Genomic DNA, 18626 nt, shown 5'->3' with positions numbered 1-18626 from the left:
CTGCTTTGCCAGGACCTGCCGGGCGTTTTGCCCTCAAGCCGTCCCTCCACCAGACAGAAAGAAAGGACCCCCCGGACCCTTTCCCCTCCGATCTCCCTCTCAATGGCTCTCTGCTCCCCGGCCTCCACCTCTTCGAAGCCACGGACAGCCCCCTTCCCCGCACGGCTGATCCCCGGCTCCCCCTACTCGGTGCTGGTCCTCCAGGAGGGCTTTTCGGAGGAGCTTTGCGACGGCAGCACCCGAGCGGACGGGACCGTCTCCCTGGTCTTGGGTCCCCAGCTCACCCTGGTGGACACAGGGGGTCCCTGGAGCCGTGAGCGGCTGCTGGCGGGGCTGGCCGAGCAGGGCGTGTCCCCTCGAGACGTCCGCCACGTGGTCTGCACCCACGGCCACTCGGACCACGTGGGCAACCTCAACCTCTTCCCCGAGGCCCTGCTGGTCGTGGGCACGGACGTCAGCCGGCCTGATGGACGTTACCTCCCCACGGATCTGCGCCGGGGGCTCCCCTACCCACTCCACGCGGGGCACCTGGAGGTGCTGCCCACCCCCGGCCACACGGGGAACGACGTCAGCCTGCTGGTCCGCGGCACTTCCCTGGGGGACGTCCTGGTGGCCGGGGACCTGTTTGAGCGTGAGGGAGACGAAGGAGAGTGGCAGCCGCTTAGCGAGGACCCTGCGCGGCAGGCAGGGAGCAGGGCCCGTGCCCTGGGCATGGCGGACCTCATCGTGCCAGGGCATGGGGGACCCTTCCAAGTCTTCAGGGAAGGAGTTGGGTCTCGAGGGGAGGGTCTGGGTGGACTCTACAGCCCTAGCCAAGAACTGCAGAGCTGCTCTGCATCCCCCAACAAAAATGGTGACCAAGAAGATGAAGGGTTTGGAAACTAAGCCTTGTGAGGAGTGGTTGAGGGAGCTGGAGATGTTTAGCCTGCGAAAGAGGAGAGGAGATATGAGAGGCAACTTAAAATATCTCAAGGGCTGCCCCATGGAAGAAGGTGTCAGCGTCTTTTCTGTCGCTCCAGAGGGTAGGACTCGAACCGATGGCTTCAAGCTCCGAGAAAGGAGATCCCGACTCAGCGTCAAGAAGAATTTTCTGATGGTGAGAACAGTTTGACAGTGGAAACTTGGGGGGGGGGGTGGAACATTCTCCTTCATTGGGGGGTGTTAAGCAGAGGTTAGATGGCCGTCTGCCATGGATGCTTTAGCTGAGATTCCTGCGTTAGGTTTCTAGATGACCCTGGGAGTCCCTTCCAATTCTACAATTCTATGAAATAAATAAATATTTTCAAGTACCTGAATTCCAATTAATTCTGGGCTTTTAACCCTTATACTAAGGGACATGGGTGGCGCTGTGGGTTAAACCACAGAGCCTAGGACTTGCCGATCAGAAGGTCGACGGTTTGAATCCCTGCAATGGGGTGAGCTCCCATTGCTCAGTCCCTGCTCCTGCCAACCTAGCAGTTCGAAAGCACATCAAAGTGCAAGTAGATAAATAGGTACCACTCCGGCGGGAAGGTAAACGGCGTTTCCGTGCGCTGCTCTGGTTCGCGGCTTAGTCCTGCTGGCCACATGACCCGGAAGCTGTACGCCGTCTCCCTCGGCTAGGAAAGCGAGATGAGCGCCACAACCCCAGAGTCGGTCGCGACTGGACCAAATGGTCAGGGTCTCTTTGCCTTTACCTAGCCCTTGTACTAATTGCGCCCAGAAACACATTGACAGTGGCCACAGAAGACCCTCCTCCCTCTGTTTAGTGACCCTGGTGGACTTTTTTTTTTTTTTTACACTCCCCTGCCAGATGCGCCTTGGCTAGCTTGCTCGAGCCTCTTCTGGCTCTTCTTCCTTTGCTTCCTGTTTGTATCCCCTTAGTGGTCTGGAGGTGGTGGGCAGGATGCAGGATCCCTGTGTTGCAGGAGGTTGTACTAGATGTGGGAACGTTTATATAATTTAGCAGAGTTTAAACGGTCCCCTGTTTGAGTTTATGCAGCGTCAAGCGGGTTGCTAACTCATTTGAGTCCTATCAATACCTTCCTGCTTGATAACCCTTTTCTGTAACTCTTAAAGAAAACACACATGAATCTGAATCGTATTAACATAAACTGCTTTATTATCAGATTCATTCAGGTTTTACAGAGTTGTTCCTGAAGGCAGGCTTAGGTGACATAACAGATAAACTATATACTAGATAGTCGTGAGTCATGAGAAGGCTGTATACTAGATAGTCTTGAGTATATAGTATATATAAACTATATACTAGATAGTCGTGAGTCATGAGAAGGTTACCAGTTAACGCTCCTTGCAGCAACCAACCAACTGACAAAACTGCCTGCCACGCAGAGGCAGTTAGTCCTCTCAGAAAGTTGGACTTGACTGACAGATCTGTATATCCCACACTAGATAGCCCTCAGGGGTTTTCCCAACTCTGCAATGATTCATGCGTTCGTTACTTCAAGGCTGGGCTACTGCAGTGCGCTCACTGTGGGGCTTCCCTCACTCTTGATCTGGAAGCTGCCGCTGATGCAGGACGCTGAAGCACGATTGCTGACGGGACGGAGGCCTTGTCAGTGCACAACACCTGTGCCAGAAATCTGAACTGGCTCCCGGTTTGCTACTGGGCCAAGTTCAAGGCATTACTATTAGTACACAAAAAGCCCTTAACAACCTGGGAGCAGTTTACTTGCAAGACTGACGGCTCCGGTTGGAGGAGTTGGCACAATACCCCTTCCACATTTGTAAGAAGCGGGTCATTTACACTCTGGAACTCCCTGCCTCTTGAATGATATCAAGCAGGAACTTCCTCTGTTCTTTCTCAAAAAACTTCCTTGTTTAGACAAGCCGTCCCAGATGCTTAGAAAGTGTTCAGTCTTTTAACTTTGGGTACGTTAAAGTCTTGAAAATGTTTCTTGGTCGTTTTATCTTTTTGTGAAACTGCTGTGAGAGGTCTTTCTCTTTTTTTACAGTAATGCGGGATGTAGGTTTTAGGAGAGAAATGCGGCTCTGTCATTCTGTGACCTCGAAAGGGGGCAGCTTCTACTTCCTTTTAAGCAGCGGTCAGGTGGCCATCGCATCAGCTGCGACTCCTGCACTTGCGGGGGGTTGGACTGGATGACCCCTGGAGGTCCCTTCCTCCTCTATGCCTCTCTGACTCATCCTTTGGATGGAGAGGGCTCTGCCCACGCCAGGAACCCCTTGCCCCCAGTGCCACTATCTGCTCACGCCACTTGCTGGACGGCATCCGAGGGGACAAAGGTGGCATTTACGAGCCAATTGCGCTGAGAAAGTCCAAAGACTTTCCCCACTTCCTCCTCTTGAGTCTACTGGGTGCCACCCCCACCCCCCGCCACCCCCCGGGCGTATAAGGCTGCCTCCTGCCCCGCAGAGCCCCATTTCGGCGTTGCCATGTGCACGGGGGCCTGTTCCCGCGTGCTAGGGGCTGCCCTCTGGCCTTTCGCTCTCCTGTGCATTGTGTGCAACATCGTCCTTGCCTTCCCGGACTGGAAGACCCAGTATGTCCACCACTGGGGAGAGTACCTGACCCCCGAAATCCTCTACCTGGGCGGGATCATCGGAGGGGGCATCATGGTAAGGTTCCACGGCAAGAGGGAGCCGCTCTTAGGAATCCTGTACGGTCTTTGCAACAGAAGGAATAATCTGGCAGAGGATATTGGGGGGGGGGGGCGGCTGTGCCAAAACCCGACTCTTTCTCTCCTACTCCCCCCCCCTTCAACTCCCTCTGGGACACTAGCAGGATGAACGGCCCTTAAGGGAAGGATCCTGCGCAGTTTCGCCTCCTAAGGTGTTTTCATTTTGCTCGCAAGCTGCCTTGAGAGGTTTTGAGAATCGTGGCATGAGGGACCCAAAGGTCATCCAGCCCAACCCCGGGCAAGGCAGGGGTTGCGGCTACCACATCTCGGTGGAGAATTGCCTTTAGTGGGTTTTGCGACCACCTCATGACTGTGTGTGTGTATGTGTGTGATAAGTAGAGTAAAGCTGGGAAACAGATTAAGAATTCCCCTTGTGGTGGGTGGGTGGGTGAGGACTAAGGGAGCGGGCATGATCTGTCTCCTGCAGGAATGGGATCTGAATGCCAGGCTGGCTGCCCTGCTTCAGAATGGGGGGAGGATGTTGTGGTTATGGGGAAGCAGGAGACTGGGGGGAGGGGGTTGTATCTGTGTGTTTCGGGGGGGGGGACATTTTGATCACGTTTCTTGAGCTGACGGGTCTTCTCCCCTCCCCAGGTGATGGTTCCAGCCGTCCACATCCAGGCCACCGGGCGCAAAGGCTGCTGTGGGAACCGCTGCGGGGTGAGATGTGGGGCAGAAACTTCTGCTTTTCCCCACCCCCTTGTTTGTTTGCACATGCCAGCGTGGAGCAGGGGCGGGCAAAGTGCCACAAACTCCCAGGCAAAACCTCATAAAACTGTAGAGCGGGAAGGAACCCACGGGTCGTCCAGTCCAGGCCCCCTGCAGTGCCGTGAAACGTCCCCTTTCTCCATTCTCGCCTCGGCACCCTTCCCATTCTGCGCTCTCATGCTGTTATTTCAAAGCCCCCTCCCCAAATAAATATATATATTACTGCATGCCACCCCAGTCTCCGAGCAGCGCGAGATTCCAGGCGCTTCCGTCCGTGTTTCCTTTTGGGAATGAGGCACATCTGACACTATGGCGGTCATTTCTTCTCTGTTCATTGCTATGGACTCGGCTGCCCGTCTCCAGGCACCAAGATCTCCTGCAAGGGATTCCCACACGGTGGGGCTGATGTTGCCAGTCTTCATGTCACGTTTGCAGACAGCTTTGTAGTGCAGAGTTGGTCTGCCAAGGGGCTTCGTACCAGAAACCAGCTCCCCGTAGAGAATATCTTTGCTGGATCCTGCCCTCTTCCATGGATATGGCCAAGCCAGTGTCCGTGAGACAGGAGTGCGAACATGCTGGGAACGCTTGCTAAATCCTAGCCCCTACTGGAACCAGGAATTTAGGGGGTGAAACTCATAACAATATTAGCCCTATACGGCCCAGGACCCTCGTACCTACGGGACCGCCTCTCCTGGTCTGCCCCATGGAGGACCTTACTGTCCTCAAATAAAAACACCTTGGGGGTCCCGGGCCACAGGGAGGTCAGGCTGGCCTCGACCAGAGCCAGGGCTTTTTTGGCCGTGGCCCCGATCTGGTGGAACGCTCCATCACAAGAGACCAGGGCCCTGCGGGACTTGACATCTTTCCACAAGGCCTGCAAGACAGAGCTGTTCCACCAGGCCTTTGGCCAGGGCACAGTCTGACTCCCTCCCTCGGCAATCTTCGCGGAGCTCTAGCCCAATGGTTGCCATTAATTTGATTCTGAATTGATTTTAAATGAATTGATTTTAGAATGCATTTCAATTGATCGATTGTGGTTTTATGTGAACTGTGTTGCTTTTATTGTTGTTGGCCGCTCTGAGCCCGGCTTTGGCTGGGGAGGGCGGGATATAAATAGAATTATTTTATTATTATTCAATATCAGGGGGAACTGGTGCTCCACCCAGAACCAAGTCCTACCTTCAGGGCTCTAGTTTCCCTGGGCTGGCCACTAACCCCCGCCCCACATTTCCTCCCCAGATGTGCCTCTCAATCATCTTTGCAGCTGTGGGGGCCTTGGGAGGCATTTACGCCGTCGCCACCTCCTCTCTGGGCCTTGTTCACGGGCCCATGTGTCAGTACCCCCTGGCCAACGGGACGCTGGAGTGGGGCCGCCCCTTTGAGAGCAGCTTGGAGGACTTCAGGTGAGTCAGGGGTCTGGAGGGTCTTGTGGGGAGCGGCTTCAGCTAGCTCCAGTTTTGGCACATGGGAGACCCTTCAGAGCAGGCACGGCGGTGTTTCTGATTTATTTTAAAGGAGACATTACTCGCGCCGGGCGTCTCAAGTGGCAGGGAGTTCCAGGGGCTGTGCAAACCAGGCTCCCTTTGAAGGAAAGAGCTCTGGAGGCACAAAGCCATTTTTTGTTGGCATTTGATTTATGTACAGCGTTGCTGGAGGCAAAGAGAGGCTGTTCCTTCAAGATCAGCTTTGCTGACTTAAAGCTCCTTTTGTCTCTTCCTAACCCAGGGACGCGGGTGGCGCTGTGGGTTAAACCACAGAGCCTAGGACTTGCCGATCAGAAGGTCGGTGGTTTGAATCCCCGCAATGACGGGGTGAGCTCCCGTTGCTCAGTCCCTGCTCCTGCCAACCTAGCAGTTCCAAAGCACGTCCAAGTGCACGTAGATAAATAGGTACCACTCCGGCGGGAAGGTAAACGGCGTTTCCGTGCACTGCTCTGGTTTGCCAGAAGCGGCTTAGTCATGCTGGGCACATGACCCGGAAGCTGTACACCGGCTCCCTCGGCCAGTAAAGCGAGATGAGTGCTGCAACCCCAGAGTCGGCCACGACTGGATCTAATGGTCAGGGGTCCCTTTACCTTTAACCCGGGGTGGAGCCCTGCCATGGCCCTCCTTGTTTTCCCCCATCCTAAGTCTGGGTCCCACCTGGTCCAGCATCCCGTTTGTTCTCGCAGGTGATCCGCAATCAGGATTCGAACACAAGACCAACTCTTCCCCTCCTGCGGTTTCCAGAAGCTTAACCCCCTAGGGGCTAGCAGCCCTCCATAGCCCTCTCCTCCTCCCTGAATCTTTCTCACCGTCCAGTTAGGGGGCCCTCACTGCCCTCATTCAGGGGGGAAGAAAGGGGTCCGGGGCTTGTGCGAGGGAGACAGTTGTGAGCGTGACAAGGCTGCCCATCTCTTCTCCGCCCCCTTCTCTTCCAGCGAGAAAAACTACCTCTTTGACACGAGCTTGTGGGACGTCTGCCGGGACCCCCCCGGCGTCACCCGCTTCAACGTCATCCTCTTCTCCATCATCCTGGCCTCCGGCCTGGTGGAGTTCTGCCTCTGCGCCCTCCAGATCCTCAACGGGCTCTTTGGCTGCGTTTGCGGAACCTGCAACGAGGAGGAAAAGGTGGGTTCGCTGCAACCCCCCAAAAGGCAGCTGCCTCCCTAGCCCAACCTGGGGGGGGGGGGAGCCCAGTCGCAAGCAGCCCTGTGGAGGAAGCCCCGCTGAGCTCCTGGAACCACAGAACTGTCGAGCTGGAGGGGAACCCAAAGGTCCTCTAGCCCAACCCCCCGTTATGGAGGGGGGGTAGTTATCGGTCTGTACTTGTTCTTCTTTCTGGTATTTTGTGCTTGTGTGTTTATGTCGTCAGCCGCAACCCTGAGATCTACAGGTGAAGGGTGGTATGCAAAGTTAGTTAATTAATATCCAGCTAATAATAAAACAATTACCGTACTTTTCCGTGTGTAAGACCAGGGGTTTTTTTTTATTTAAAAATTACGTTCAAAATTGTGGGTCGTCTTATACATGGATACAATCTTCCCCCCCGTTTTCTCTATTTGGAGTCCCCAAAAATAGGGAGCGTCTTATACATGGGGGCGTGTTACACATGGAAAAATACGGTATATTATTATTATTTACTCAGTGGGATTGCGGCTCCCTGTGAGCAGAGGCCTTGCAGGAAGGCGGACTGGGGGAGACGCAGGAGGAGCTCCTGCAGCCCCCCTTTCTCTGGAGGAGGAGGCAGCAATGGGGCATGTCTGGGGCAGACCCCCTCTTTTCTGGGGGCCTCCTGGGTGCCCTCCTTGCTTCCAACTCCTGCTGCTGCTGCTGCTGCCCTAACCAACGTGTCCCAGTGACGAGATGGAGAGCTTAAAGTGAGGGCGGGGCGGAGTCCGCGATTCCTGCCTTTCAGCGGGTTGGGCTAGATGACCTTTGGGGTCCCCGCCAACTCCACAAGATCCATAGCTGTGCCTTGGCCCCCATTGGCCAGCTAGAGAGGGGTGCCCCTGTGGTCCTTCAAAGGGACGGTGCCGCTGAGCTGGACTGGGCCCAGTTTGCAAAGCCAGCATTGGCAAGGGAAGCCTGGGGCCTGCCCCGCTCCCCACAGAAAGCCGCTTCCTCCGCCCCACATTCACGCTCTGCCTTGTTTTTGTCTTTCCAGGAAACCTACCACTGATCCCTCGCTGGCTTCCCGACCTCCCCCTCTACTGTCCCGTGATTTATATTTAGTTGAGATTCCTGCATTGCAGCGGGTTGGGCTGGATGACCCCCGGGGGTCCCAACATGACGATTCTGTGATTCTTTCACTGCAATCCGGTGCTTCTGTGTCGAAGCGAGAGGAGCACCTTTGCCCTCCGTCTCTCTCTCTCTCTGCCTTCCGAATCAGAGCAGCCACAATAAACCGTTTTTTTCCGCCTCCAAGTCCTCTTGCGTCACTGGCCTCTTTCCATCTGCTCTGAGATAGAGCCCAAGCAAAGGTTGATGATAAGAGGGGCTGGGCTGGGCCAGCGTGGGCAGGAAGAAGTCATGGGGTCTCTCCGTCACCAGGGTCCCCCGCCCCACCCAACGCCCACCCCACGGCGAGGCAGGAAGTGGGGAGAGTCAGCTGGTCCTTGTGGGTGGCAGATGAAGGGTGAGGTTTCCCCACAAAATCCGGGTCTCTGGGCTGCGAGGTCCTTTGTGCACAGTTTCCCCGGACGCAGGTAAAAGAGAGAGAGGGGCAGACCCCCTTCCCTAGGCCCTGGGGGCAGCCCTGACCCTGCAGTGTGGGCTTGGGGGGCTTTGGCAGATGAGCTGGGCACACTTTGGGGTCTCCTGGAGGGTCTAGGGTGGCTAGGCAGGGTGGTGGGTGGCCCCCTATCTCATACCCCCTATAGGGTGGGCCCCCGCTTTTTGAGCCCCGACCCCAGAAAAGCCCCCCGGTCTATAATGAATTTAAGAAAATATTAAAATATACCTTCCCCAAAAAGCTGGAGGCTCTTTTACTCGGCTCGATGGGAAAGGAGATTAAGATAAAAAATGATTTACGCCCCAGCTGCCGCAAGGACTTTGTCGGCCCAAAATTGGAAATCGAAATAAGTTTGGAGCGGCAGGCGAAAATGACTGAATACGCAGAGTTAGCCAAACCGACCGGAAGAATTCGGGATCAGGACGATCAGAGATTCCAAGGAAATTGGAGTAAATTTACTCTATGCTTAAAGGGTAGTTGTATAAAACTAAAGGCACCAGCAGGACTGAAGGAACTCCTGCAATGTAGAGGATAGGGAATGAAAAGATAAAATAGGCGAATGGATGGGATATGGGATACCAACTAAAAGGAGGGAAGTCATGGGTGTGTGTTGACGAAATGTAATAAAAGAATATGTAAAGAAAATAATAAAAATTAATTGCCCCCAGATTTCCTGCCCCATCCTTCCCCCGCTTGCTCCTTCCTCCAGTTTGCACTAGGGCAAGAAAAGAGACAGGATTTCCTGAATCCCACCGCAGAGCTTGGGTGCTGAGCTCAGGGTGCCAGCAGGGCCCAGGGAGGGGGGCGTGGGTGGGGCGTGGGGGGCACAACGGCAGGGCTCGGCCACAACTGAGGAAGGGATAATTACGGCGGGAGTTCCTCTGAGCATGCCAAGAGTATCATTCCGTTGAAGCCTATCCTCTCCCCCACGCTTTGCAACATCTACATGCAGCCGCTGGGAGAGATCATCAGGGGGTTTGCGCTGGGTGTCCATCAATATACAGATCATACCCAGTTCTACCTCTCTTTTAAATCAGAACCAGTGAAGGCAGTGAAGGTCCTAAGTGAGTGTCTGGAGGCGGTTGGAGGATGGATGGCGGCTAATGCATTGAGGTTGAATCCTGACAAGACAGAAGTACTGTTTTGAGGGACGGGGTGGGCTGGTGTGGAGGACTCCCTGGTCCTGAATGAGGTAACTGTGCCCCTCCCCTGAAGGACCAGGTGCGCAGCCTGGGAGTCATTTTGGACTCACAGCTGTCCATGGAGGTGCAGGTCAAGTTTGTATCCAGGGCAGCTGTCTACCAACTCCACCTGGTACACAGACTGAGACCTTCCCTGCCCGCGGACTGTCTGGCCAGAGTGGTGCATGCTCTGGTTATCTCGTGCTTGGACTAGTGCCATGTGCTCTATGTGGGGCTACCTTTGAAGGTGACCCAGAAACAACAACTAATCCAGAATGCGGCAGCCAGACTGGTGACTGGGAGCAGCCGCCGAGACCACATAACACCGGTCCTGAAAGACCTACACTGGCTCCCAGTACATTTCCGAGCACAATTCAAAGTGTTGGTGCTGACCTTGAAAGTTCTAAATGGCCCCAAAGGCCCAGGAGACCTGAAGGAGCGTCTCCACCCCCATCGTTCTGCCCGGACACTGAGGTCCAGCTCCGAGGACCTTCTGGCTGTTCCCTCATTGCAGGAAGTTAGGTCACAGGGAACTAGGCAGAGGGCCTTCTCGGTGGTGGCACCCGCCCTGTGGAACGCCCTCCCATCAGATGTCAAAGAGAAAAATAACTACCACACTTTTAGAAGACATCTGAAGGCAGCCCTGTTCAGGGAAGCTTTTAATGTTATATAGATTATTGTATTTTAGTGTTCTGTTGGAAGTCGCCCAGAGTGGCTGGGGAAACCCAGCTAGAAGGGTAGTGTATAAATAATAAATTATTATTATTATTATTATTATTATTATTATTATTATTATTATGGCCTGGAACAAGGGCCTGGGATCTGTGGTGTGCATGCCTAGGATGCATTAGGAAGACTGGGTCCATCTGTGCATGTGCAGAGTGTACCCTCCTCGCCCCTGACCAAGCCCCACTGTCTGTGCATCGGAAGTGCTCCGGTGCAAATTGTGCCCCCCCAGCACCCATGAGCCCCACTCCAAGGTGGGGCGCACATTTGGCCCTAGGGCCGGCAACTGGCAATGCCAGGCTCACCTGCCCTCCCTTCCCTTGAATGCAGGCAGGGTGTCGGGGCCTGATCCTGCAAGGGCAAAAGCACAATCATCTCTTTCCCAGGTGCAGGTGAGGCCAGGCCACACCTGGTCCCAGCAGCCCCTAAGAGAGAAGCAAAGGCTACTTAAAGCTTGGAGGGGGGAGATGCTCCTGTTCCTTCCACCTGCTTGGTTTTATTTCCTAGGCTCACAGCTTCCGTTGGCACCATGGCCGAGGAGACACCGCTGCTGGAGGGCAGCCGTTCGGCCCTCTTGACGGCCACAGAGGAGTCCACGCTCCACTCCGTCCTGATGGGTGAGTCGCTGCCTCTTCCCTTCCCAAATTTGCCAATTGTCGAGTTGGAAGGGTCCCCCCAGCGGTCATCCAGCCCGCCCCCTGTGATGCGTCTGTGAGCAGTGACCATCATGCGAGGTCCTTCTCCCTGGACCCTGCTCCCCGCTGTGAACAGAGAAATCTGACGGCTCCCTTGGACAAAAAAGCAAGGACCCCGGCCAGGAATACCAGAGCAAAACAGCAGCCAGTAGGCTTGGTCTTGATTGAAGACTGTCGCAACAGGACTCCCACCTGCCACCAGGTGGAACAAGATGGAAGCCCCATACTGTTGTAAACAAAAATCTGCCCTTTTTCCCTTATGGGGTATCCAAGAGCCCATATAGAGTCCTGACGTAGGTTCTCTATTGGTAGTAGAAGATAACAGAGGCCAACCAGAGAATATTGAGAAGCAAAGCAGCTAGTAAGCCTGATCTTTATTGAACTGTTGCAACAGGGTCCTCACTCCCCACACGAAGGAGGGAGGAGGAACCCAGAACAATGGCATGCAAGGCCTTATATAGACTTTTGAAATTGCCACCCTGTAGATCAAGACCACCCCCAGGAACATCATACCTACATCACAGAAAGGGTGGTCTACAGCAGAAATCTGAGTGCCTTGTTTACCTCCTGTCTGCCAGGTTACCTGTTTAATGGTCACTTGATTGGATTGCCTGGGGAGCCTGGCCAGTCTTTTGTAATGATAAATACTTAGTTCCTGAGCCAGGTCACAGACTCACATCCTATTCATACACAGACATACCCTTAAGACAGGATTTGTGAGGAAAGAGACAATGGGGAGGTTTCCCACTTTGACCTTGCAGAGAAAACATTTGCTCAGTTTGGGAATCAAAATGGTTCCAGGTCGGTCTTCCTGTGCTGATCTATGTATGTGCTTGGTTGGTACACTTATGAACATTTAACATATATCTAAGACCTCAGAATTCCTATCACAACTCCCACCTGCCACCAGGTGGAACAAGATGGAAGCCCCCAACAAAAGAGAACCCAAACTTTGATTAGCTGCTAAAGACATCGTTTACCTGGCGATACTGCAACCAATCCGTCATTAAATCTCTTATTTCAGATTTTTTTCTTCCTTTCAGTTCTGGTGAAGATCCTGTTCGCTGCCCCAACCATTGCTGGGATTGTTGTAGGTGAGTCCGGAAAAATAATGTTCAATGCTCTCCTTGCGCAGAGACTCGATCTCTGTCTGCCTGTCTGTCTCTGCACCTGTGGATTAATAATAATAAATAATAATAACATTTTATTTATACCCCGCCCTCCCCAGCCAAGACCAGGCTCAGGGCGGCTAACACCAAATATAAAAACAATTGATTGAAGCACAGCTTAAAAAACAAGATTAAAATACAACATTAAAACATTAAAATGCATTAACCCGGATTAACCTGCTAATGCATTGCTACTGACTAGACCAGTGATTCCCCAAGTTTTTTTTGAGTCCTTGCCTCCCCTTAGTTCTAGAAACTCACCCCAACATCCCCAAACCATGCGCACAAAAGCATTATTGAGAATAGCTGCTTGCACGACCCACTAAAAGAAGGCGATATTAACCCGATCCGATTCAGCTAGAGAGCATTGCAGGGCGAGCGAATTTGCAGCACAAAGCGTTTATACCTAATTGTTCACAATCTTGGGGTCCTGAGTTCGAGTCCTGCCTTGGGCAAAAGATTCCTGCATTGCAGGCACGGGTTGGGCTAGATGACCCCTGGGTTCCCTTCCAGTTCTGCAGTTCCACGATTTGGCCTCTCTCTCCCTGGAGAAGCCAGACTTGGAGATTTCCTTGTTTGGGGAACAGGCTGCTTTTAAAGAAAGGGCTGGAGCTGTGCTGTTTTTATTGTCATTATCTATTATGTTTTAAACAGATTTTGTGCACGGGTATAGATATATTTCTACCAGTGTTTAATGGTGGTTTTTTCTACAGTCCGTATTGTTTTTCCGCAATGTGCAAAAACCTTCATCAGGAAATCAATAGCTATCTTGCAATCTGTGACGGCTCAGAATTGCAAGTACAGATGCAGCCAAAGGAAACGGCCTTGAAAGCGATAAGAGCAGAAAAACCTTGAGCTCAAAGCGAGGGAAGTGTTTCGCACCCACCTCAGCTCAGGGAAGCTCTGGGCAGCAGCCAGTGTTGCTAAGAGGCTCATCCAGAAACACTCGCTGTGCTGGGCTTGAGGCCTGGTTTGTGGCCAGACTAGGGAGGGAACACCAGGGGTCATCTAGTCCAACCCCCTGCAATAAAGGAATCCCAACTTTAAAAATCCCTGATCGGTGGCTGTTCAGCTAGTTGGTTGGGGTTTTGCATGTGGCCTGCATAGCTCTCTCCCAACTCTGATTATTTGGCAAACATCCTGGAGCCGGGTGCGAGTCTTCCTGCTGCTGCTGCTGCCATAATAGGATTGTATTTGCTTTATTTATGCTCAAGACGGGATACGAGGTTCTCTACCCTCCTCTTTTAATCCCCACAACCACCCTGCGAGGCAGACCACCACCCCAATGTCACACCTAGCGAGCTACGTGGCTGAGCAGAGGGATTCGAACCCTGGTCTCTTCAAGGTCCTAGTCAGGCGCTCCAACCACTAAGCCATGCTGCCTCTTGGGGCTGCCATTTGGGACGGGGCGCCGCCTCCTGGCTCCCCACCGTGGCAATGGGCTGCACTCGAAGGGCAGTCGGCAGCTGTGATTCCTTGGACGGGGGGGGTCTCTCCCAAGTCTGAGCACTGGGAAGCAGCAGTGGCAGTGGGGTCCACATCTGCGGCTAATAATAATAATAATAATAATATTTTATTTATACCCTGCCCTTCCCGGTTCAAAAACTGGGCTCAGGGCAGCTAACAACAAATTTAAAACACTTAATTATAAAAGCAGCATAAAATACAGTATAAAAACATGAATAACCATAAAATATTTCATAATCAGTTTAGGGGAAATAAGTATTAGATAATCCCCAGGGCTAGCTGGCTGAATTGGTCCTATTTGGGCCAGTGAGGAGGCCAGGGGAGAATTAGCTTTGGGATCCCAGAGCGGGTGATCTTCATAAAAGGGGAGGGAAGGGAAATAGAAGATCAGGCTGAATTCAAATTAAATGCCAGGCGGAATAGCTCTGTCTTACAGGCCTGACGGAAGAAGGTTAAATCCTGCAGGGCCCTGGTCTCCTGGGACAGAGCATTCCACCAGGTCGGAGCCACCACTGAGAAGGCCCTGGCCCTGGTGGAGGATAATCTGACTTCCTTAGGGACCTCTAAACTATGATTATTCATGGACCTCAAGGTCCTTTGCAGGGCAGACCAGGAGAGGCTGCCCCGTAGGGGGAGAGTCCGGGGTCCCGGGTGCTGAGCCTCTCCCGCTGTGCCTCCACCTGCAGGAGCAGTCTACCTGGGCCAGTGCCCCCAGCAGCCTCTCATCCCCATCTACCTGATCGTCCTGAGTGCGGTCGTCCTCCTCCTGCTGCTGCTCAGCTGCCTGCCCTGCGGAGATGGCACAGACCGACCCAACCCCTGGGCACAGCGCTTCCGGGCCGCCTGCTGCCTCTTCCTCTGCATCTGGTTCCTGGCAGGTGAGTCTCCCCCCACCTGTCTCTTCCCCACATACCTGGTGGGAACTGCTGCCCTGCAGAAGGGGGTATTTATGAGGTGGAAGTCGGCGGGTGGGTGGGCTGCCCTTTCCCCAGAAAAGCAGAGGTCACTAAGCAGAGGTCTGCCGGGATGCCTAAGCTGCGATTCCCGCATCCTGGAGGGTTGGGATGGATGGCCTTTGGGTGCCCCTTCTGACTCCATGAACCATTCAGAACAGGGGTCCTCAGAAAGGGGGTTCAGAAGAGGGTTCAATGGAACTCCCGCAAATGAATTGTGGGTTTGCCTCAGATGGGCAGGCAGGAGATGCAGGTCAGCAACGGGACCCCTCCCCATCCCTTGTTCACCCCCTAACAAAATCTCCAGGGGGAGAGGGGGAGAGGCAGGAAAGGCCCTTATTTTCCCGCTGTAATAAACGAAAATCTGCCCTCACAAGAGCCCTTATAGAGTCCTTTGCAGCTTCTCCATCGGGAGGAGAAAATAACGGAGGCCAAGCAGAGAATATTGAGAAGCAAAGCAGCTAGTAAGCCTGATCTTTATTAACCGTTGCAACAGGGTGATCCCCTCACACGCAGGAGGAGGAGGAGGAGCCCAGCCATGCGCGCAAGCCTTTATATAGACATTTTAAATTGCCCGCCCTGGAGTCCAAGACCACCCCCAGAAACATCACACCTACATCACAGAAAAGGTGGTCTACATAGCCTATGAGATGGCTATGAAAGCTGCTAAGAAATCTTACTTTGCAGCTTCCATTGCATCTGCTAGCTCTCGCCCGGCACAACTTTTTAGAATAATTAGGTCAATAACGTCCTTAGGAGGACAACCAAATTTAAGCACAAATTCGACCCACAGCTGTGAGGCATTCGCGAGCTTTTTTGCGGAGAAAGTCCTGTTGCTCCGCCGTGACCTCCCTGCCAATTTAGATACAGTGACTGAACTGGAGGCCCCTCGACTGACTTCAGGTCCAGTGTTGGACCATTTCAATCGGATACTCCCTACTGATGTGGATAGATTCCTCCAAGTTGGTAGGCCCACCACCTGCCTCCTTGATCCGTGCCCGTCTTGGCTGATTAGGGAGTGTCCAGATGTTGCGCGGACCCCCCTGGTTGAAATTATCAATTTGTCCCTTGACACGGGGACATTCCCAGGGGAACTGAAGGAAGCAATGGTGTGTCCACTCTTAAAGAAAACTTCATTAGATCCCTTAGACCTATCCAATTACCGCCCAGTTTCAAATCTTCCATACCTGGGTAAGGTAATTGAGAGAGCGGTTGCTGAACAGCTTGGTAGGTTTCTGAAGGAAACATCGGCATTAGATCCATTTCAGTCCGGTTTCCGTCCTGGTTCTGGGACGGAGACGGCTCTGGTTGCCCTAACAGATGATCTCCGTAGACAACTGGATCAAGGTGGGTCAGGACTGCTGATCCTTTTAGATTTGTCAGCAGCCTTTGACATGGTCGATCATGATCTTCTGGACCACCGCCTCGCAGACGAGGGGATACAGGGCATAGCCCGTAACTGGTTGCGCTCTTTTGTCTCTGGTCGGGGACAGAGGGTGGCACTAGGGAGGGAAATGTCATCGCGCCACTCCTTGGTGTGTGGAGTGCCGCAGGGCGCAATTCTCTCCCCGATGCTTTTTAACATCTTTATGCGCCCCCTTGCCCAGATTATCCGGAGCTTTGGGCTGGGCTGTCACCAATATGCTGACGACACTCAGCTCTATCTGCTGATGGATGGCCACACCGACTCGGCCCCGAACACACTGACCAGATGCTTGGAAGCTGTGGCTGGATGGTTTCATGGGAGCAGATTGAAACTAAATCCTTCAAAGACAGAGGTCCTATGGCTGGGTCGGGATGGCATGGGGATGAGGGACCAACTCCCTTCTCTTGCGGGGGCCCAATTAGTGCCATTGCCTTCCGTTAAGAGTTTGGGTGCAACCTTCGACGCTTCCCTTTCCATGGAGGCGCAGGTTACAGCAACAGCCAAGGCGACATTTTTCCACCTTCGCCGCATCAAGCAGTTGGTCCCTTACCTTTCCCGCCCCGACCTGGCCACAGTGATCCATGCGACGGTCATCTCCAGGCTTGACTACTGTAATTCGCTCTACGCGGGGCTGCCCTTGAAGCTGCCCCAGAAACTCCAGCGGGTGCAGAATGCTGCAGCGAGGCTCCTCACAGGGTCTCTGCCATGGGAGCATATTCACCCAGTGCTTTTCTAGTCGCACTGGCTCCCAGTGGAGTACAGGGTCAGGTTCAAGGTGCTGGTTTTGACCTTTCAAGCCCTTCACGGCCTAGGACCCTCGTACCTACGGGACCGCCTCTCCCGGTCTGCCCCACGGAGAGCCTCAAGGTCCATAAATAGCAACACCCTAGAGGTCCCGGGCCCTAAGGAAGTTAGATTGGCTTCAACCAGAGCCAGGGCCTTTTCAACGCTGGCTCCGGCCTGGTGGAACGCTCTGCCTCATGAGACCAAGGCCCTGCAGGATCTGATTTCTTTCCGCAGGGCCTGTAAGACAGAGTTGTTCCGCCTGGTCTTTGGCTTGGAGCCAATTTGATTCCCTCCCTCCCTCTCTTTCTTTTTTATTTTCCTTCTCCTCCTGCGATGAGGCTACATTTTAATATTTTAATGTTCCATTATTTTAATGTTGTATTTTATTTTTGTTTTTAAGTTGTAATCATTCATCTTGTTTTTATTATTGCTTGTAAGCCGCTCTGAGCCCGGCCTTGACTGGGGAGGGCGGGGTATAAATAAAAAATTATTATTATTATTATTATTATTATTATTATTATTACAACAGAAATCTGCGTGCGTTGTTTATGTCTGGCAGGTTACCTGTTAATGTGCACTTGATTGGATACCCTGGGGAGCCTGGCCAGTCTTTTGTAATGACAAATACTTCGTTCCTGAGCCAGGTCACAGGCTCACCCTATTCATACACAGACATACCCTTAAAAACAGGATTTCTGAAGGAAAAGACAATGGGGAGGCTTTTCCATTTTTCTTCGACCTTGCAGAGAAATCATTTGGTCCGTTTGGGAATCAAAAATGGTTCCAGGTCGGTCTTCCTGTGCTGATCTATGTACGTGCTTGGTTGGTACACTTAGGAACATTGAACATATACCTAAGACCTCAAAATTTCCATTACACCGTTCTCCCTACAGGCAACGTGTGGGTCTACACCATCTTCCCCCCCAACTACGACCCGGCCGGCCACCCCGCCTTCTGCCAGCGCACCGTCTTCCTCTTCGCCTTCGCCGTCACCACCGCCGTCTACGTGGTGCTGGCCGTGGCACTGCTCTTCGCCCTCTGCGTCCTCCTGGGCCTCTTCATCTTCGACGCCGTCCGGCCGCGCGGGGGGTGTGGCACTTGGCAGGGCCCTTGACAGCCCTTGGGGGGGTCTTTTCTTTGGGGGTGTACATTTTTTGCTATTAAAGCTGCCGTTGCATAATTTCCCCCTTCTCTTAACCTCTGGGGGAGGGAGGGGGCCAAGGCAGCTCAGCAATGGGAACTACCCAGGCAGGCAGCCATGGCACAGGTGTGTTTTTCAGAGGGGGGGGGGTACAGGCTGGTTCGCGCCAGACCCCAACTAGAATCTGGTGTGGGTGCCACGGTTTAAGGAGATTGACAAGCTGGAATGGGAGGGTGACTGAGATTATCAAGGGTCTGGAAGCCAAGCCTGATGAGGAACGGTTGAAGGAGTTGGGGATATTTAGCCTGGAAAAGAGGAGACTGAGAGGAGATCAGAGAGCCATCTTCAAATACCTCAAGGGCTGTCCCATGGAAGAGAGAACATGTTGCTTCCCAAAAGCAAGGAAGGATTGGACTCTGATTAATAAAATACACACGAGGCTTGACCAGCAAGACTCTGGGAGGAAGCGCATATCGCCACCCACTCGTCCAGGCTGTTTTATTAACAAAAGAACCCTTTACAGT

The 18626-nt window shown here is 53.2% G+C and overlaps 1 protein-coding gene and 1 pseudogene across 2 annotated transcripts; both read left to right on the top strand.

Moving 5' to 3' along the window:
- The first annotated feature begins 350 nt into the window (after positions 1-350).
- On the top strand, positions 351-8249 carry LOC308462296 (uncharacterized protein). Its single transcript, XM_080979915.1, has 5 exons — positions 351-1096; positions 4233-4298; positions 5586-5749; positions 6766-6955; positions 7992-8249. The coding sequence occupies exons 1-5, from the start codon at positions 467-469 to the stop codon at positions 8004-8006; spliced, it is 1065 nt and encodes a 354-aa protein (XP_080836041.1). The 5' UTR covers positions 351-466; the 3' UTR covers positions 8007-8249.
- A 2052-nt stretch (positions 8250-10301) lies between these two features.
- LOC308462363 (transmembrane protein 272-like) lies at positions 10302-18075 on the top strand (annotated as a pseudogene). Its single transcript, XR_013991529.1, has 5 exons — positions 10302-10433; positions 10765-11082; positions 12204-12254; positions 14483-14674; positions 17855-18075. The product of XR_013991529.1 is annotated as a transmembrane protein 272-like (transcript).
- Positions 18076-18626: the final 551 nt, after the last annotated feature.

This window comes from Podarcis pityusensis (assembly GCF_964106645.2).
Source record: "Podarcis pityusensis genome assembly, chromosome: 13".
In the NCBI taxonomy this organism is placed as follows: Eukaryota; Metazoa; Chordata; class Lepidosauria; order Squamata; family Lacertidae; genus Podarcis; species Podarcis pityusensis.
This window is presented reverse-complemented; position numbering and strand designations above follow the sequence as displayed.